Raw genomic sequence first — 22,183 nt, 5'->3', positions numbered from 1 at the left:
AGATTGAATAGTGTTTTATAATGCTGAGATTGAAGATTTGCTGAGAGAAAGATTTTTTTTGCCAATTACAGTGACCTATCTAGATCTATTTCCTCATCCCCTAGTTTTTCTGCCCATTTAGTCTGTTTTTTCCAAATCATCAGGAAGAGTTTCCATCAAGATAGTATAGTAGTCCCCAATCCTCGCATTCCCCCGATAAGCCATATCTAATACTGGTATAGCACCATGATAAAGAGTCCCTTGGGCCGCAGTCTTCAAACAACCCCAAATTTTGATATATTTGAACTGGGACCGCTTATCTACCCCTTTTGCTGAACAAATTTCGAGAAGGGTATAATCTCTAGTTTTTCATTATACAAATTACCAATTATTTCGATACCTGCCCGTTCCCACTCTCTCGCCATACCATCATCAAATGAGAAACAGCAGCCCTCATCCTCCTGGACGTGTGGGCCGCCTTCGACACGGTCCGACACCGCACACTACCAATACGCCTACACGACGCCGGGATCCAAGAGAAGGCCCTGGACTGGACCACATCCTTCCTCTCCGGCAGAACTCAGAGCGTCCGCCTCCCCCCCCTTCCGCTCCACTGCCACCAAAGTCATCTGTGGCATACCACAAGGCTCTTCCCTCAGCCCGACGCTGTTCAACATCTACATGGCACCCCTTGCCCACGTCGCCCGACAGACCGACCTCAACATCATCTCCTACGCCGACGACACCGAGCTGATCATCTCCCTCACCAATGACCCTCACACCGCCAAAATCAACCTCCACGAAGGGATGAAGGCCGTCGCCGAATTGATGAGGAACAGCTGACTGAAGCTGAACTCGGACAAGATGGAGGTCCTCATCCTCGGCTCCACCCCTTTAGCCTGGGACGACTCCTAGTGGCCGACAACACCAGGAACAGCCCCGACTCCCACCGACCACGCACGCCACCCAGGGGTCATCCTCGACTCCACCCGCTCCATGACTAAGCAGGTCAAGGCCATCTCCTCATCTTGTTTCAACACCCTCCGAATGCTCCGCAGGATCTTCAAGTGGATCCCTCAACCAGGCCCTCGTCTCCAGCAGGCTGGACTACGGAAACGCCCTCTACGCAGGAACGTCGGCCAAGCTCCTGAGACGTTTGCAACGCATCCAGAACGCATCGGCACGTCTGATCCTCAACATCCCCAGCCGCAGCCACGTCACACCCCTCCTGAGAGACCTACGCTGGCTTCCCGTCAACAAGAGGATACGCTTCAAACTCCTCATCAACGCACACTAAGCTCTCCATAAGACCGGCCCAGCACACCTCAACAGACGACTCAACTTCTACTGCCCCACCCGCCAGCTCTGGTGCGCCAGCCTCGCCCTTGCCACTGTCCCCCGCATCCGAAGAACGACCTTCGACGGGAGATCCTTCTCCCACCTTGCTGCCAAGACCTGGAACACCCTCCCCACCAACCTACGGCAGTCCCAAGACCTACTGGCTTTCAGAAGACTCCTCAAGACCTGGCTCTTCGATCACTAGCAGCACCCCGCCCCACCCAGCGCCTTGAGACTCTCACGGGTATGTAGTGCGCTTTATAAGTGTCATGATTGATTGATTGATTGATTGATTGACCATCTATTCCTGCTGAAAACAGTGATAACCCCCGTAAAGGGGTATATCTATTGTACCATGGGACTTTCAATACTTTACTGACTTTCATCACACCCTCCAAGCAGCTTTTATGCATTTAAATCGTTTTTGTTATAGTAACTGGGCTCTAGTTTCTTTAGAAACAAACCCGAAGCTTCCTGGCCTATAGCTAGGTGAAAAGTAGAAGGTAAGTCCTTTTCTCTCCTAAGCCTACCCATAGTTAGGAGAGGTCCCATCTTTTGCAAAGTCACTGCCCTTTAATAAAATAGCAAATTAGGGGGGGCCCATCCACCTCGATCCTGCGAAACTGTTACAAACTTTAGGGATCGCCTAATTTTCTGATCCTGCCATACAAAATTTGAAAACATTGCTTCCATTTTCTGGAGAGCGGTAGCCGACAGTTCCAAAGGAATAGAGCGACATACGTATAACATTTTCGGGAAGATTTTCATTTTCAATACATTAATCCTACCAACTATCATTAACTGAAGTTTATCTATCCGCCTTATGTCAGTGCCTATTCCATCCAGCATTTGATCGAGATTATTTGCCGATAACGTATCTTCAAATCAACAAATCGGCTCCTATCCTGACCCCCAGATATACTGCTAATTCAACTTGCAGTTGATCTTGAATATTGTTTTGCTTTGAACAGATTATCTGTGTCTTGCCCTTGTTCAGCAGATATCCTGACCTACTTCTGAATTCCCCCGCCATCCTTTCAATTTCTTTAATTGCTGCATCTGGCTCGGACGCAGTGATGGCAATGTCATCCACATAAGCCAATTCTTTAGTTTCATAACAATTGGCTATAGTTGGCTTAATTTGGGGGTTCAAGAGTAGTTGCTTAATAAACGGGTCTAAGTAGATGGCAAAGAGAATTGGGGAGCATCGGCAACCCTGCCTTGTCCCTCTAGCTACCTTTATTGCTCCTGAAGTATTTCCCATAATTTGTAATTTGGCAATAGGTGTGTAATACATCGCACCAATGGCTGTAGTTATTTGTGGGCCAAGCCCTCGCTCCGATAGCGAACCCCACAGATATTGCCAGGCCACGCGATCAAAAGCCTTCTCGGCGTCTAAAAGAATTACAGCCATACTTTCCCCCTTAGCCTCTGCTATATCCAGTAACGATTTCACCCATCTTATATGATCAGTGGTTCCTCGGCCAGGAATAAAACCATGCTGCCATGGCGAAACTAATTTGGCTATACATTTCTGCAGCTGGTTTGCTAAGGCTTTTGAATATATCTTCGCATTGGAATTTATTAATGCTATGGGGCGGTAAGCCCCATTTTGGGGAAGATTATTATATCTGTTTCCTGCCAAGAGATCAGTGGAATTCCCAGATACTGTACATCCAGGAATAAATCATGTAGTATTGGAGCCACGTCTGACTGAAGCAGCTTACAAACTTCAATAGGGATTTTATCCGGGCGGAGGCCTTTCCAGAGGATAAAGAATTTATTGCGGTTGTTATTTCTTCCAATGTTAATTCTGCTACCAATTCTAATTTCATATTTTCCTCAATCTTACTCATTCCTATATCCCCTGCCCCGATTGGCTGTTGAGATGTCAGTCAGATCTGCTTGATATAATTTGATAGAATTGCTCAAAAACCCCTATAATTTTGTCCGTATTAGTTTCATATTGACCTTCGCTACTCTGTATTTTCATAATGTTGTTTCTAATCACTCTCTGCCTGGTTCGAAGGGCCAGCAATCTGCCTGCCGTTTCCCCATATTCATACATTTTCTTCTGGTATACCTGGTATGTCTGAGCAACTTGTACCCGAAAAAACGCATTTATTTCTGGTTTTGTAATCACTATTTTAATCCACACTTCTCTTAATACATCCTGTCCCCCATGAGCAATAGATTTGGTGTGCATTGTCTCTAATTGGGCTAAATTTTCCATTAGTGCATTACCCTTATTTCTTTGTTCTTTCCTTTGATGTCCTACTTAGTTTATCACTTCACCCCGCAATCCTGCATCAAAAGCGTCCCATACAGTGGTTTGTGGGGCACTATATCTATTCATATCAAATTATTCTCTAACTCATCTTTTAATATGACACCTAAATGCCTCATCTACTAGGAGTTTGCGATCAAATGACCATTGCCGTAGTTTCCTTCCCTCTAAATCCTGCCAGTTTATTTCCAATAACAGTGGATTGTGATCGGAAAAGATTTGGGGCAGTTTACTTATTGCCATACTTTCCAGCATTGTAGTAGGGACCATAACATTTCTCTAAGGTCACATACTTTTGGTGTGAATGTGAATAGTATGTATATCCGGGATCCTTGGTATTTTTATGTATCCAAGCATCCGACAGCCCATGTGTTTCCTTACATGCCTTTAAAGCCCGATAGACCTGTGGTTTCCTACCCTTATATTGAGAGCCATCCTGTTGTGAGATCCCCTGGTGTATATTAAAATCTCCACATATTAATAAAGGGGTTGGCCAGGAAGCAAGCTCAACCTCAAGATCCCGCCAGATTCTGGGATCATCTTGATTTGAGCCATAGACAGTTACAATTGTAAGCCCTGTTCCTAATGTGGCAATGGCCCATCTGCCCCATTTGTCCGCCAATGTGCGCTTCACACTCCCTACATTATGCCGCATAAATATCGCAACTCCTCTTATCGTTGTTGTTTGTGATGAGCAGATTATCATTTCATAGCCCCTTATCTGCAGATAGTTTTTATTGCCCCTTGATATATGGGTCTCCTGTAAACAAATAACTTCTGGATTCCAAAACCGTAGAATCTCATATACCCTATCCCCTTTCTCTTTATTATTCAACCCTTCAACATTTACCGAGCAAACCCGTATTTTATCCATACCAATTTGTTAAAAAACACCATCTAAATTGACCACCTTTCAGGTTTAGTGTTCTTTTTTTTGCCTTCATTTTCATACACCTTGCTTGACTTTTTCCCCCTTTTGAACCACCCCCAGCTCTACCCTGAGCCACCCTCTCCCTGTGCCCACCCCCCCTTCCCCAATTTCCCCCACCCACCTGTCTCCCCCCACTAGAAGCTTCCAGACCTAGGTCTGGCATAAGATGAAAACAAAACCACACCCCAATCGATTATCCCCCCTTCCTTATATTATTACATCAGCAGTATTGAAAATAACAAACATCCTACACCCCACCCTCGTGTCCAGCGAGCAAAAACCATGAGTAAAGTAAGGTAAGGTACTACCCCACATTTGACCATCTTTAAGTTTCCTCATTGCTTATTTAGTTCTTCTAGGAATTCTCTAGCTTTGATTTCAGAAGTAAAAAAACGAGATTTATCTCCTACAACAACTTTCAATTTAGCTGGATTCATAAGATAAGCCTACATGCCTTTCTCCTAAAACTGATTTATCATTTGCCGTAGGCGCCAGCGCGCCTCTACAGTGACATGACAAAAGTCTGGTTGTGCAAAAAACTCAAAACCATCCACTCAACATTTCTTGTCTGGTCTAACTTTTTCAAATATAATCTGCCTGAGAAGGTAGTTTCCAAAATATACTAAAACAGCTCTAGGCCTACTATCAGCTCCGTTTGTGTTGCTTGGCTACCATGGGAATTCAATGGGCTTGCTAGATTTCTTGAGCCCAGTTCCAGCCTCTAACCTCATGGAGGGCTTTTGCTAGTATATCAGCCATAGAAATATGCATGTCCGTACCCCCTTTATCCTCTGGGATGCCCAAAATTCTTAAATTATTCCTTCGCTGACGGTTCTCCTGGTCTTCCAGCTTCCACTGAATGTCAGTAAGTCTTGCCTCATGGGATTCCGACTGTGCTTGGACTGCCGTAAGTCCATCTCCATATTATTATTATTATTATATTTCTTATATAGCGCCAGAATCGACCCCCGAAGGGGTATCTCCGCGCTTGCCTTGGGAACCCGTCCTGGTTTTTCCCTGTGAGATAGCTCCTACAGGGCATCCCCAAGGTGAAAGCCAGGCATCCCGCCGCAGGGGGCCGTTGTGGAGATTAAGCAAGCTTAATGCCCAGAGTTGCAGAGTGTGAACCCATGATTAGGTCAGGCACCGAAGCGAGAATTATCGAGTCCGTGGACATTTGAGCTCAACACCCTGCCGCGTCGGGAATCGAACCCTGGTCCCGGGTCTGACCTCTGCTTCAGGGTCTGCCTGCTCTAACCAGTGAGCCACACTTCTCCACTCCGTCCTTGTCTCCAGCGTCGTAAGCCGATCTGAGAAATCTCCACAGACTTTAGCGATTTTTCAGACTGACCCTTGGATCATACGTATAGCTGCCTGTGAGCATGTGTTATCTTGTCTACTCTCCTCACGGTGAGCTAATACCAATTGTAAGATGGTATCCAAGGTTGGGTTTGAGTTTTTTTACAGCCCAGGTAGTCGTTCTCCTATTCCCCCGATAAGCAGATTGGTGGGCCTATAGTCCCAATTTAGTTCTTGCAGTTCTTGCCTTCCTTCGAGATCGTGGAGAGCAGGTACCTGACTAACTTTCCTTCTGGTTGCGACAGAATCTTTCCCGGTGGTGTCCGACAGGCTCTCAGACTTGCTCTCTCCTCCACTCGAGCTCAGCATCGCAGGGGAGTCCTCCACTGACGTTGTATCATCAGATAGTGAATAAAAGTGCTCTGACATTTCCTTTTCTATATCTGTCGCCTACTTTGTTTATTAGCATTATCAGATTTAGATCCCTGCCGTTTGATATTGGTGCAATCTAATAGATTCTTAGCCCAGTTTTTGGGCTTAACCGTAATCTTATTTTTAGTAGCCGGCATTGTAGCTTCCGCTCCTTTTCTTTGTACTTGATTTCCAGCAGGGCTCACTGAACATGCTACATGTGCTGGTAGAATTTCTGGACTTGATGTGTGGTCTACTTGTGTTAACTGTGTTTGTGGATCCATTCCCCCCTCAACATTGGTTGTGTTGTCTTGAGTTGTATAGGCACTCTCAGTCAGATTTTGCTCCCTTTCTTCTTCTACTACTCCTTTACCAAGAGACCCCAGGCGCTCATGAATCTCGCTTCCCACCATCCTTCCCACCATCAGTACATCCCACGTCCGGGGTGAGTCAGTCACTAGATCATCAAATTCTGTTTGTCTCAGAGCTACCTGCCCCCTCCTGTGCATTTACCTGAGGGGTTTGCATTTGTGGGGTCGCTGCCTCAGTCGATCCTCAGTCTAGCCCTTCTCCATTTTCCACCATCTTGCCATCCTCGCGACCATCAGGTTTCCTCGTTCCGGTGAGCAGTTCTGCGATTGTCAGGCCGGGTTTGCGCTGCTGATTTGCCTCAGCTTTCCCCTTCCTCTCAGAAGGCTCCTTCTGGGTTGCAGTCTGCCCGCGACGTCCAGGTTGCCGCGGAGCTCCTCCCGGCGTACTGCAGATTTTTGGTGCAGGTCGGGTGACCTGTGTTGCTGTTCCCGCAGCTGGGCTTGGCACATTGACCGCCGCTTTACCACGGGTCAATACCGCCCTTTGGCTTCATATTAGTGAATATCTCCCTGTATACTTCACCAGAGAGCTAGCAACCGGCACCGGATTCGACTTGCAGCGTTCCCTAGAGTCTCAGCTCCTGCTGCTTCAACATCACGAGAAAGGAGGGGGGAAAAAGGGAGTTAAAGAGGAGTTATGGAGTGTTCCCGTAAAATGTTGTGAAATATTGTAGATATTGTAACTATAATTGCTGAGCGTGGAAAGGTGGATTACTGTATAACTATCTGTATTGCTTTGTTTTTACCCTCTCCTTTTGCTTTCTTTGTTATTCAGTTTTCTTTTTTTTCTTCTCTTTGTGGCCACCATAAGGATCATATGTATATAATCAAATATGAAATGTTAATGAATTTAAATTTGAGATGTATCTATTTTCTACCTTGCATAATAAAATATATATTTTTTTATGGAATTTGTTTTGTGAATTTCGAGAAAGACAGAATTTTGCTCCAACCATGGACTCTACCAAAAAGGAGTAGATTCCTAGCTTTTTTTTAATAAACCAAACACTAAATAATTTCTTGAATTACGGTGCCTGTGGAACATGCCAGTTCCTTTGCAATATAACTCAAAATTTCTCTTTAACCGCAGATTTCGCCTGGTGCATACCACAGAAGTAGAAAAAGAGGATAAGGGAGTGTCTGCTATATTCGTAGCTACCCTACTCTTTATTCTGGTTGCCAGAGGGGATTTTAGTTTAGTGAATTGATATACAGTGCAAACTAGGGGTGGGTAAAATATTCTAGACAAATTTCACCCCTTAATCTGCCTGCAGAGAGTAATTATGGCCGATCTGCTATTCTGTTGCCACAAAGGAGCTCCCTAGTTGGGAAACTTGCTTCCTGCACTATCAGATCACGAGCAGTGTATTTAACTTAATGTAATTATAGTTAAGAAAATTACATTGTACGGCCAAAGGCAGTTCTGGATGGCACTGGTAATTCCTCCTTGTACAGAGGCATTGTTTTGCTACAGTGTATTCTATTTACATTCCTGCTTTTTTGTAATCCAGGGGCGCCAGGCAGGCTGATGTAGAAATGGGTGGAATTGCCTAAGATTCGCCATCCTCTTTCTGCAAATAAAATAAAAAAGAATTAGCCCACCTCAGGGCTTTCATTTACCACAAAAAGAGTCTGTATTATAGCCTTAAATCCCACTGCCTCAGGTTGTAGTGGTTGTTAGAGGTCCTGAGCCCAGGTTAATGGCCGAGCTGCAGGCTATGGTCTATATCGAGGAAGAGGGCCTTCAACAACTGGTATTGCATGAGGTAGAAGGGATAATAGGCTATAGAATATTCCACCCACTGAGTAGAAACGGGAAACAAAAAAGACTAACATTGGAATATTGGAGCATAAAGCTTATACACGCCAGTATCGGCCCTGAGCCACGTGATTGTATTCAGTGGACATTCCAAGGTTCTAATTGAATTTACTTACATTTGGTGCTACAACTGTTGGGCAATTTAGAGGTGAAAGATTCTCTGTAGCTGCAGTTTTTTTTTCTCTCAAGAATCTTTTTATTGACAATTTGTGAAGAATACCATAATATGCAGTGAATTCGTGGAAGATATATTACATCTCAAATATCCCTGGTCTCTCTTCTGTAAAGCTAATGTTTGGTACAGCATCAGACACAATATCACAGGATATCCCCTGAATATATACTTTGCTTTTATGTCAACCATATCAACATGAGCACCAGTTTTTTCATTGGCACGTTCTATTTCTATGGGTTTCCCAGTTATGTTAGCAGTGCAGCAGTGCCTTTATTGACCTTTGAGGAAGCCGTGGTGTAACAAACACCCTTTTGTTTATGTAATGCAATAATAACCTGGGCCATTTTAATTAATATTGTTTCTTTCTATGTTCAGCTTATCCAGTTGTCACTGCTGTGTTTTCACTAAGTAACAGTGATGAAAAAAGACATTCAAAAGGGCCTTTGGAAAGATCTTCAGGTGAGTGGATAGCACAGGCAAGGGGGAGAGAGGAGGGCAAGAAAGTGTATTAGCTGTATTGATATGGCAGGCATTACTCTTCAGGGCATTTGTTTGCCCTTCGTGGGGTAAAGATAATTATGTAATTTTCTGATACTGGAGACAATGTCTCCATACAATTGTATCAAACTCTAAAATTGTTCTGACTGGTGTACAAAGTGTCACAGAGATGTGTTTTCTGGAGTAGAGGTGGGACTAGCCCTTCAGATATTTTACAACCCACGATCACAACTTCTGCGTTGTTTTCTCTTAATTAGGGTTGAGCGCAAACATTGAAGTTTATCAGACGGTGGATGTTTCTCAGGCAACACAGATACATGCTCTCCCAATCCATGTACCCATTGAGCTCCTCTGCCAGTTCTACAAAAGCCAAACGGCGGAAGGGAGGGGCGGGGCTGGAGAAACTCTTCATTGTGTCTGTGTTTGCTGAAATGTTGTAGGTAAATACAGAAGTAGCTGGTAATAGTTCAGAGAGTGGCTCATGACAAGAATGTGTCTTTCTCAGGAGAGTGCTAGTAAAGCCTATAGTGGTTTTACTTGTATTAAACCTATAAGGCTGCAATATGTGTGCAGGCTGTGATCCACTGCAGGAACAGGTCTAGTGTCACTCACTGATAATAGTGCAGAGCATACCAGGAGTGCACAGGAATAAAATATACGTCCCTGGATGGTGGGGGTATACCCTAGGGCGTAAGGTAACCTAGCCTCAAGGCTTGAGGGTTATCTACGCTTTCCGAGACAAAATTGTGTCGATGGAATCAACATACCATAGCTCTAATAGAGGCCAACAGTCAGTGTAGGAACCCTATCTATAAATCACACATTAGTTAAGAGACTATAATCTTCACCAGTATAAAAACAACAGTTTATTAAAAACAATACAATATCAGTTTGCATCAGAAAAAAACATTATACAATCAAGTACACATTTAAAAAACCAAGAGTCGACGCGGCGTTTCGGTGTCTTTTTTCGATGATAACACCTTCTTCAGGACGGGGTTTTTTTGTTAAAAAATCTCTAAAAAGGTAAGATTACAAAAACATAATTAACAGGGGACTATTATACACTGACTGTTAACTTAACTCTAGATATCACATCTAAAGAGCATGCAAATTCATTTTAAACATTGTAGATTCCTGCATTACAACGTCTATGCAGAGGATAACGAAAATTCTTAAGTACATGTATCTTCCAGTTGCGAATACATGGCTACATTGGTGATCCCTACATTCCAACTGCTATACAGACAAAAACAGAAATTCTTTTGAATACATTAATTCCACTTGAGTAACAGGCTAAGTAGCATTTTATCAGAGTCTCTATAGATTAGAGCATTCAATGAGCATTAGTTATAGGCATTCATACTTGGCCTAGGATCCTATACATATTATTAAATGAGAAACGTTTCAACTTTGGACTCATTTTTTACTTAAATTAGGGATATCCTTCGTTACAAACTATGTAATCTCCTTAGGCTATTATTGTCATGCGTTACATTCTTACTATATGCTATCAAGTGACTACTTTTTAACACCATAAGTTGTACAACCTACCTCAAAGGTTTTGAGGGATTCGGAGTATATGTAATATCATGAGGGTGCAGTTTTTTCTATCATTACTCTGCCTCTCATGGACTTATCTTCGTTGGAGGAATTTATCAATACTTATTCCACCTAGGGGGTAAATTACATAGTTCAAATATACCCAGTCTTTTTTATTGCTTGCTATGCTTATTGCCTAGTAGTATCTTAAAGGATTCATTACCTGGATAAAAAAATTCATATGTATGGTCTGTGCTGTATCGGGGTGACCACCGTATATCTTTTAGGCTTTAACCACATGTAACTGCGAGAGGACAGAAATACATAATTGTTTTGGTTAGTTTGCAGTTTAGAACAAAAAAAGCCTGAGTCTTTTGATTAATGGCCAAATGATTCATTTCAATAGATTATACCTTTTGTGGTATCGTGTGGACAGAGTTCCAGCTTGTCATGTGTGGGTAGAGGCGTTCATATCTTTTTTTCGTTTCCTTCTACCAGCTCGCTTTAATTTCCTTCCCTTGTAGACTTTCGGAATGGAACTGTTTGTATTGTCTGAACGGAAAAGAGAGCGAATCAATGATATATTCCTGGTTTTCCTAATCTCTCTACCCATTTTTACAACAATGCTAATATTATCCCGTTTTTAGAAAAGCGCGATCTTTTTATGCAGTCGTGCAATTTCCCTCACGATGGGGGCATTTGCCTTATGGGCAGACATCCTTGAATTTCAACGTCGCGCTCAAACGCCCAATAAAAGGGGACACAAAGTAACGGAAAACATTCCATGAGGAAGCTGTATCCGGAAATAGGTGACAGGGAGGCCGATACCCAGCAGAAAGGTAAGAACTGCCCAGCGACCGTTTGTCGGTATTCCATGTTGGAGAGCCCTCGTACCTCGCAAGGATAGGGGTGGGACATGTGGGTAATTCGTTCCTTTGAGAATAAACTCCCTTTGGTATCTGTATATTATATAGCACAAAGAAAACGATACCTTAGCACGTTTCTGCATAATTGTAGCCTATACAAATGCAGACACAGACACAGTGACACCACCGGGTGACTGAGTGTAAGGGTCCTTATAATCGGAGAAGTATAGTAGCCTTTATTATCAGCGTGTCTCAACCTGAAATAAATTGAAAATAACAGCAAGATAGAAGGAAAAATCCACTAATAGGGGTCCATGCCTTAATTAACCAATGCGTTTCTGATTTTTATAAAAACGACTAAACGGAATTCCGCTAAGATTGGAATTCAAGGATGTCTGCCCATAAGGCAAATGCCCCCATCGTGAGGGAAATTGCACGACTGCATAAAAAGATCGCGCTTTTCTAAAAACGGGATAATATTAGCATTGTTGTAAAAATGGGTAGAGAGATTAGGAAAACCAGGAATATATCATTGATTCGCTCTCTTTTCCGTTCAGACAATACAAACAGTTCCATTCCGAAAGTCTACAAGGGAAGGAAATTAAAGCGAGCTGGTAGAAGGAAACGAAAAAAAGATATGAACGCCTCTACCCACACATGACAAGCTGGAACTCTGTCCACACGATACCACAAAAGGTATAATCTATTGAAATGAATCATTTGGCCATTAATCAAAAGACTCAGGCTTTTTTTGTTCTAAACTTCAAACTAACCAAAACAATTATGTATTTCTGTCCTCTCGCAGTTACATGTGGTTAAAGCCTAAAAGATATACGGTGGTCACCCCGATACAGCACAGACCATACATATGAATTTTTTTATCCAGGTAATGAATCCTTTAAGATACTACTAGGCAATAAGCATAGCAAGCAATAAAAAAGACTGGGTATATTTGAACTATGTAATTTACCCCCTAGGTGGAATAAGTATTGATAAATTCCTCCAACGAAGATAAGTCCATGAGAGGCAGATTAATGATAGAAAAAACTGCACCCTCATGATATTACATATACTCCGAATCCCTCAAAACCTTTGAGGTAGGTTGTACAACTTATGGTGTTAAAAAGTAGTCACTTGATAGCATATAGTAAGAATGTAACGCATGACAATAATAGCCTAAGGAGATTACATAGTTTGTAACAAAGGATATCCCTAATTTAAGTAAAAAATGAGTCCAAAGTTGAAACGTTTCTCATTTAATAATATGTATAGGATCCTAGGCCAAGTATGAATGCCTATAACTAATGCTCATTGAATGCTCTAATCTATAGAGACTCTGATAAAATGCTACTTAGCCTGTTACTCAAGTGGAATTAATGTATTCAAAAGAATTTCTGTTTTTGTCTGTATAGCAGTTGGAATGTAGGGATCACCAATGTAGCCATGTATTCGCAACTGGAAGATACATGTACTTAAGAATTTTCGTTATCCTCTGCATAGAAGTTGTAATGCAGGAATCTACAATGTTTAAAATGAATTTGCATGCTCTTTAGATGTGATATCTAGAGTTAAGTTAACAGTCAGTGTATAATAGCCCCCTGTTGATTATGTTTTTGTAATCTTACCTTTTTAGAGATTTTTTAACAAAAAAACCCCGTCCTGAAGAAGGTGTTATCATCGAAAAAAGACAGTGAAACGCCGCGTCGACTCTTGGTTTTTTAAATGTGTACTTGATTGTATAATGTTTTTTTCTGATGCAAACTGATATTGTATTGTTTTTAATAAACTGTTGTTTTTATACTGGTGAAGATTATAGTCTCTTAACTAATGTGTGATTTATAGATAGGGTTCCTACACTGACTGTTGGCCTCTATTAGAGCTATGGTATGTTGATTCCATCGACACAATTTTGTCTCGGAAAGCGTAGATAACCCTCAAGCCTTGAGGCTAGGTTACCTTACGCCCTAGGGTATACCCCCACCATCCAGGGACGTTCTGTTTGTTTTTTCACACTACTTACCCGGTCCCTTATTGGTTTCAAGGGTACCTCCCTCCTTGTGTTGTCAGGAATAAAATATAGCCCTACAGATGGTACAGGCAGCAAGGATACCAGCACATAGAGCACTGAACAACCATATCGAAAAAGTTTTAAAATTAATGTCTTGAGTCAATGCTGGCAACTTGTATCTGCCTGTCCCAATCGTTGCTTGTTGTGTTTTTTGTTGTTGTAGGGGGCATAAATAACAGGAGGGTGAAAGTCAGTTAGTTAGTTAGTGAGAGTGAGAGAGTCAGTCAGTCAGTGAGAGAGTCAGTCAGTGAGAGAGTGAGTCAGGCAGTCAGTGAGAGTTAGTCAGTCAGTCAGTGAGAGAGTCAGTCAGTGAGAGTGAATGAGTGAGAGAGTGAGTCAGTTAGTCTGTGAGTGAAAGAGAGTGAGCTATTCAGTCAGTGAGAGTCAGTCAGTCTTTTAGCGAGAGTCAGTCAGTCTTTAGCGAGAGTCAGCCAGTCAGTGAGAGTCAGTGAGAGAGAGTCAGTGAGAGTCAAGTCAGTGAGAGCAAGTCAATCAGTCAGTGAGAGTGAGTCAGTCAGTGAGAGACAGAGAGTCAGTCAGTCATTGAGAGTGAGTCAGTTAGTCAGTCAGTGAGAGAGACTGGGAGAGTCAGTCAGTGAGAGAGAGTGAGTCAGTGAGAGAGTGAGAGAGTCTGTCAGTGAGAGAGAGTAAGTCAGTCAGTGAGAGTGAGTAAGTCTGTCAGTGAGAGTGAGTTAGTGAGTCTGTCAGTGAGAGACGGTTAGTGAGAAATGGTCAGTCAGTCGGTGAGAGAGAGTGAGCCAGTGAGAGTCTGTCAGTGAGAGTCTGTCAGTGAGAGTCTGTCAGTGAGAGAGTCTGTCAGTGAGCGTCTCAGCGAGAGTCAGTCAGTCAGTGAGAGAGAGTGGGAGAGTGAGTCAGTGAGAGTGAGTCAGTGAGAGTGAGTCAGTGAGAGTGAGTCAGTGAGAGTGAGTCAGTGAGAGTCTGTCAGTGAGAGTAAGTCTGTCAGTGAGAGTAAGTCTGTCAGTGAGAGTAAGTCTGTCAGTGAGAGTAAGTCTGTCAGTGAGAGTAAGTCTGTCAGTGAGAGTAAGTCTGTCAGTGAGAGTAAGTCTGTCAGTGAGAGTAAGTCTGTCAGTGAGAGTAAGTCTGTCAGTGAGAGTAAGTCAGTCAGTGAGAGTAAGTCAGTCAGTGAGAGTCTGCCAGTGAGTCTGTCAGTGAGAGTCCATCAGTGAGAGTCTTTGAGAGTCTGTCTTTGAGAGTGTGAGAAGTTGGCCTGATATATGATGTTCTGGGGGCACCTTGTATCAGTCCAAGCAATCTCATTACAAAAAATAGTTGCAAGGATGGTTCTTGCAAGAATTCAGGGGTGGATTGAACAGGAAAACATACTATCCCCCATGCAAGCTGGATTCAGACCGGGCACTAGTACCTTAGATCAGGTGTTTAGACTCACTATGCTTTATTGGAAGGTGGTTTTTTTGGGTGGAGGGGTTATTTATGCCGCATTTGTGGACCTCAAGTCGGCTTTCGACTTGGTCCCAAGAGCAAAACTATGGGATTCATTGAGACTTATGGGCCTCCCTGTTGAACTCTCGGAAATAGTTACGAGATTACACGAGGATAACTTTGCCCAAGTGAGGTGGGGCAGACAGGGTCAGGTGACTGACAGTTTCCCGGTAAAACGTGGGGTGCGACAGGGATGTGTGTTAGCTCCCACCCTGTTTCTACTCTTCATTAACCAGGTTGTCGAATTCTTCACTAATTCTCAGACAGATGCACCTTCTTTGGGCGGGTCGAAGTACCCGATGTTAATCTTTGCTGACGACACCCTGCTTCTCTCTAAAACCCGTAGTGGGTTGCAGACAGCCCTGAATAGGTTTGCAGAGTTCTGTAGGGCAAATGATCTACAGATTAACGTAGACAAAACAACATTTATGGTCTTCAGCAATAAAAACCCGATCACAAGCTCTGTTAGTCTGAATGGCGTTTCGATCGAACAGGTGAAGGTAATGACCTATCTGGGTGTGACCCTGGATTACCAACTAAATTGGAAACCCCAGATTGAGGCATTACATCTTAAATTTGTTCGTCTTACGGGTCGCTTACTACAGGAACAGAAGAAATCTTTAACTAAACGTATTGCCCCAGTTATAAAGATTTATGAAGCCAAGATCAAAGCAGCTACCCTGTATGGTGCAGATATTTGGGGTCACAAGGATTTGTCTACCTTGATCATAGCTCAGAACAAGTTTGTGCGAAATCCGGTAGGGCTCCCCCAATCCACACCTAACAAACCATTGTTGCTAGACCTAGGCTGTAGACCCTTAAACGAGATGGCCCGGTTTCGCTTGGTGGCACTTTGGCGTCGGCTCTGGACTATTCCAGAGCTTAGCCTCTTTGCCAATGAATTGGCAGTGGTAAAATCATTGTGGGTTGCCTCTAGATTCCCCTGCTTAGGGAAGTCAAACATATTTTGCTTGAAATGGGCCTTCACCAGCTGTGGACTAATCCGGGGGGCTCTATTTTCCCCTCCAAACAAGATTTTAAAGACCTGTTTTGGGCATCTGTCAAATCAACAGCAGTCACTCAATCGTTAGATACCAACTTAACAGGGCACTTTCTGACTCATAAATTGACACCTTTTCTTGAGCCTTAGTGGGATATGATTTGTAAAACACTTGATCGGAAATTGTACCATCAATTCCGTGTCGGGACACTCCCCATTAATTCATTTACTGTCAAGTGGGCAGGGAAGGTAAATAACAAATGTCCCTGGTGCCCGGATCAGGTGGAAAGCATTGGTCATCTGTTCTTTGTCTGCCCAGCCTATCGAGCCCAGCGCTCAAAATGGCTTAAACCCATATGCAGTAGACTGGGGAGCAGGGGACATCTTGAAGTGCTGTGGAAGCTTTGTACCATTAGATCTGAACTTGTTGTGGTTAGTGTTGCCAAGTTCCTAGGCGGGGTATGGTTGATTCGTACTAGGAATTTGAATACTTTACAAATGACAATGTATGAAGGATTTTCTATTGTAAAGTCTTTACAATGGTTTAATAACTTTTTAAATGAGCATATGATCGCTGTTTTATAATATTTCATGTATTGTATGCTGTCTTTTATGAATTTTATTCGAAATAAAGACTTAATGAACTGAACAGTCCAAGCAATCCCTTATGGTGATGGTTGTAAGTCAACCTTATAGACAAGCTATCCCAATGGTAGCATGGACTAAGCAGCCTTAAAGGCTTAACTCAAGAGGGCATGTGAAGCCAGCTGTTTTACCAATCACAATCCTATAATATCAAATGAAAGGACACCACACAAGTTATATATTATACAAATATATGTATTTATTCTCAGAATAATCCTCTATATTCTTTATGAGTCTAGAAGCACAAGCGTTTAAACAAAAGCATAGTAAAACATATGAAAGTTGCACAATTATGGATGAGGCCCAGGGGCCACTCAAGCCATATACTAAAATAGTGGTATAAGTATCACTAATCGAACAGTGGTAAGGCCTGAGGCCTTGGGAATCACTGGGGCTATTCGGGACTAGCAGTGGTGAAGATGGGAAAAGCCCGCGGGACTCGGGTGCAGCGCTTAAAGCACACGCATGCACCAATGCAAAGTCAATGGTGCTTAAAAGTTACAAAGTTACTGTTAAAGGAGTCTTCCGACTGGACTAGAATGACCAAACTTTAGACTTAGACACTAGAGGTGTATACCAATGCAGGAGCACCGGCGTTCACGAGTTACCTCACCCACAGGAAGCGGGGTGCATAGGTGCCAAAGTGTGTCGGGTTTCGTCACGCAGTCTGATGGTGCCTGGAGATGAAGATGCTGCAGGCGTCCAGAAGAGAAGTGTCCGGTTTGATCCAAGGGTGGATCGAAGCTGTAGATAACCTGAAAGCAGAGGAGACAGAGTCTGGGTCACTCAGCAGTGACCAGGGTGGAACCAGGAAGGAACCAGGCAATGTCGGGCGCAATCAGGTGGTTGTCGTGAAGCTTGTCTCTGCTGCCACGTGGACTCTGGGGCACCGAGGATGTCCAGGAGTGGATCATGAGCTGTCCCACGAAGGCTCTCGCTGTCGGCGGTGTTGGCTTCCGGATTGGAGCAAACAAAGCTTGGCAAGCACAACCCACGCAGGATTCGAAGATCGCTTCTTACTCGGACCAGGAAGGTCAGAGCGGGTGCTCCTTTTCAGGGGAGCGAGGGCCAGTCCAGAGCAACCGGACTGGCAGAGCAAATTCAAAGGTTCGTCGGTACTGGGGCCACTAGCCAACGGGCAAGCGACCGGACCAACGCGTTGAGCAGCAAAATGCAGAAGGGCCCCACGCAGCACTCGGAGAGTGTGGAGGGGGTAGCTTTGGTGCAAAAGCTGCTCAGGGCTGGGGCTTCTCAAACCCCAATGCACAGCGTCGAGGGAGCCTCGGGAGCTGCACGTGGTTTTTCCAAGATGGCCGGACCCACGCTTCAGGTCGCCTCCATGGGTCTCAGATTCGCTGGGACTGTGGATCGGGCTGTTGGAAGGCGGGAAAGCTGGGTCTTGTCGATCTCTGTCGCTCGAGTTCCGGCGGGAACTGCAACAAAGCAAACGGTGAGGCGCTGGATGGTGCCTGTTTGCACAGGGTGGTCACTCCTTGACCACAAGGGAGATTCTTCATCTTCTACGTCGAGTAGGATGTCGAAGGGTCCAGAGTTTCGTTTCATAAGTTTCAGTCAGGATAATCCGATGTGCGCTGGCACTGCTCCCACTCTTATACCAAATCTGTGGGCTGGATTACCTGCTAGGTCCCTCCTATGGGTGGGACCAGGGAAGGGGATGGTTACACCCCTTTCCCTTTGTCCAGCTTCGCGCCAGGACTGGGGCTGGTGAGCCCCAGAACTGGTTTGACTGGATTATGCAAGGGGAAGCCTTGTGCTCCCCATGCAGTGTCTAGTTTCTTTCAGCCCTCCCTGCCCCAATCCACTATCTCCTGTCTGGGGAGGTGTAGCACCTCCCTGCGACAGGAAACCCTTTGTCCAGGCCTCCTCTGCCAAGTTTCGGTCAGCAGCAGGAGGTCATACTCATGTCTGTGGCAGCAGCATCCATTTTGTGATGCTGAGGCTCTGGTTAGGATTGACCGCGTTTCTGTAAAGTAACATGTCTTCTCCCTCTATAAGAGTGGAATGCTACCCCCGTCACCAGGACTGGCGAGGGGGTAGTATTCCAAATCGTATGAAACCTTACACGACATGTTTTGATAAAGCCAAACCAAAGTTAGCACATAACCGCGATGGATTATAATGCACTTAAGAGTATATGGTATGGCAATATCCCGGAATAGTTAAGGGAGTTGGTCCCGACAGCTGCAGACAGGCTCTGCTCATGCTAGAGCACCATCTCACATAAAACCAAGCACTCTGCCTCCAGGATTGATAAGGCATGCCATAGGAGTGACTTATAGGTATATATGTGTCCAGATATAGGTTTAGATATAGGTATACTATATCTTATTATTATTATTATTTAAAATCTTATATAGCGCGCAGCTACCCTTGGGCATCCCGGCGCTTCCAGACAACATCAGATGGTAGAGGGGACAGCATCGAGGCGTTATGCCGGAAACAGAAAGGTTTTAAGACCTTTGCGGAAACGCAGTGTACAGGGTTCAGCTCGAAGTTTTAGGGGGAGCGAGTTCCAAAGCTTTGCCGTATTAAATGAGAATCTTCTCCCACCAGTGCGGGCCTTTTTGACTCTAGGCACCATCAAGAGATGTTTCGTGTCTGATCGCAGCGTTCTGCCAGCTTTGTAGGGAGTCACTAGATTTTTTAAAATAAGGGGGCCTTTACCTGCGAGAATTTTATGCGCGGTGCAAAGTGCCTTAAAGGTCACTCTCTCCCGCACGGGGAGCCAATGCAATGCCTTCAATGCCGGTTTTGCTGATTGCGTCCTCGGAATGTCCATAAGCAGCCTTGCCGCGGCATTTTGGACCTGTTGAAGGGTCTTAAAGGTTGATTCAGGGGCGCCCAAAAAGATGGCGTTACTATAATCGAGTCTAGATGTTATAAGACCCTGAATCAGCAGCTTCCTCGATGTTACCGGTAGTAGAGGGAAGATTTTCCGAGCCGACCTGAGCAGGGCATAACATACTCCTGCTGTTTTCTTGGCTTGGGTGCGGAAAGACAAGTCTGGTTCTAGCCAGACTCCAAGGCTTTTGATCGCATCTTTGGGGGCCGGGGGATCGCCCATACATCCCGGCCAGCTGAGCGGCGGGAGAAGGGTAGTTTTACTCCCCAGCAGCATTATTTCCGTCTTTGAGCCGTTTAACTTGAGGGAGGAATCTCCCATCCAAGTGTGAACATCTGCCAGGCAGGAGTTCAAGATGTCAGGATTGTCGGCCAGATGTGATAAGGAAACCACTAGCTGCGTATCGTCAGCGTAGCTGACGATTTTGATGTCATATGGGGATACTACATCCTCCAGGGGGGCCATATATACATTAAATAATGTGGGGCTCAATGACGAGCCCTGTGGCACTCCACACTGGAGGGGAATGGATTTGGATCTCTCAGGGCCATTCCACACCTGGTAGGAACGATTCGAGAGAAAAGATCTCAACCACTGCAGGGCCACCCCGGAGACCCCTACCTCAGCCAGCCGTCGGATCAACACCTGATGGTTCACGGTGTCAAACGCCGCGCTGAGGTCCAGGAGGATCACCGCCACTGACCCTCCTGAGTCCAGGATGCATCTTGCTTCCTCGACAACTGCCAAGAGGGCCGTGTCTGTGCCCTGACCTGGGCGGAATCCAGTTTGTGATGGTCGAAGGAGTCCATTCGACTCCAAAAAGGCTGACAGCTGCCTGTTGACCAACCGTTCAGCAACTTTGCCGAGACCTGGCAAGAGCGAGATAGGTCTAAAGTTCGCCAGATCATTAGGGTCCAAATTGGTCTTTTTTAAAAGAGCCTTAACAACAGCCATTTTCTAAGCAAGGGGTGATTACACCACCTTGCCCCAGCTGAGTGATCAGCCAGTTGTGTCAATTTAAGGACCAGCCAGGGGTGGCAAATGATATGCTGCAGCCCCTGGTAGGCCTTGGATGCACCTATGCCCTGGGCACCTATAGTGCACTGTTTAGGGGCTGACAAGGTGTCCAGTACCAAATTGGTTATGCACCTAGGGTGCATGGAGTCCACTTTAAGAGACAGCAGATAGCCTGGAGCCCTGATTAGCAGGGTCCCAGGCCAACTAAGTCGAAAACCAGCTAAACACAAGGCAAACAATTTGGGGTAACCATAGTCAGGTATTCACCCTGCTACATAGAGTCTGTCTTTGAGAGTCTGTCTTTGAGAGTCTGTCTTTGAGAGTCTGTCTTTGAGAGTCTGTCTTTGAGAGTCTGTCTTTGAGAGTCTGTCTTTGAGAGTCTGTCTTTGAGAGTCTGTCTTTGAGAGTCTGTCAGTGAGAGTGAGTCAGTCAGTCAGTGAGAGAGTCTGTCAGTGAGAGTGAGTCTGTCAGTGAGAGTCTGTGAGTCTGTCAGTCAGTGAGAGTGATTAGTGAAGGGAGTGAGAGAGTCTGTCAGTGAGAGTCTCAGTGAGAGTGAATGAGTCAGTCAGTCAGTGAGAGTGAGTCAGTGAGTCAGTGGGAGTGAGTCAGTGGGAGTGGGTCAGTGGGAGTGGGTCAGTGAGAGTCTGTCAGTGAGAATGAGTCAGTCAGTCAGTGAGAGAGAGTGGGAGAGTCTGTCAGTGAGAGGGAGTCTGCCAGTGAGTCTGTCAGTGAGAGTGAGTCAGTGAGAGTGAGTCAGTGAGAGTGAGTCAGTGAGAGTGAGTCGGTGAGAGTGAGTCAGTGAGAGTGAGTCAGTGGGAGTGGGTCAGTGAGAGTCTGTCAGTGAGAATGAGTCAGTCAGTCAGTGAGAGAGAGTGTGGGAGAGTCTGTCAGTGAGAGGGAGTCTGCCAGTGAGTCTGTCAGTGAGTCTGTCAGTGAGAGAGAGTTTGTCAGTGAGAGAGAGTCTGTCAGGGAGAGTGAGTCTGTCAGGGAGAGTGAGTCTGTCAGTGAATGAGAGTGAGTCAGTCAGTCAGCCAGTTAGAGTCAGTCAGTCAGCCAGTGAGAGTCAGTCAGTCAGCCGGTGAGAGTGAGTGAGTCAGTCAGTGAGAGTGAGTGAGTCAGTCAGTGAGAGTGAGTCAGTCAGTCCGTCAGTGAGAGTGAGTAAGTGAGTCAGTCAGTCAGTGAGAGTGAGTCAGTCAGTCAGTGAGAGGGAGAGAGAGAATCAGTAATTGAGAGAGTCTGTCAGTGAGAGTGATGCTGCATGGCGGAAGGAAGAGTGCTGCAAGCAAAGCGCAGACAACACAGCCGATCAGGCACATTAAATTTGAAAGTGTGAATTAGCTGGGGCATTAAGGAGCTGAGGGATGGAGGGAACTAAGACATTAAAAAGAGGAAGGCAGACAGTTAGTTAAATGCTGGGGTGAATCGGTTAAACATAACTGAACTTGGAGAAACTGAGGAAGAGAAGGGGGGACAAGGAGAAACCGAGAGAGAGAAGGAGAAAAAGGCGAGTGAAAGCAAAACCGCAAGTGAATGCGAAACCGCAAGTGAATGCGAAATTGTTTACTGGCCCGGGAGTGGTGCGTGCGCAGTCTGCTCTTTTTCGAAGCACTTAC

The 22,183-nt window shown here is 44.9% G+C and overlaps 1 protein-coding gene across 2 annotated transcripts in view; it reads left to right on the top strand.

The window, feature by feature from the left end:
- LOC147703510 (uncharacterized) overlaps window positions 1-22,183 on the top strand; it is a 172,481-nt gene that overhangs the window by 85,942 nt on the left and 64,356 nt on the right. For both annotated transcript variants that reach the window (XM_086931879.1, XM_086931878.1), the window contains exon 6: window positions 8,986-9,069. In XM_086931879.1, the coding sequence (XP_086788005.1) occupies window positions 8,986-9,069 (84 nt within the window). The remainder of the gene's footprint in view (window positions 1-8,985; window positions 9,070-22,183) is intronic.

The sequence above is a fragment of the Lissotriton vulgaris genome, chromosome 7 (assembly GCF_964263255.1).
Source record: "Lissotriton vulgaris chromosome 7, aLisVul1.2, whole genome shotgun sequence".
Taxonomy (NCBI): domain Eukaryota; kingdom Metazoa; phylum Chordata; class Amphibia; order Caudata; family Salamandridae; genus Lissotriton; species Lissotriton vulgaris.
This window is presented reverse-complemented; position numbering and strand designations above follow the sequence as displayed.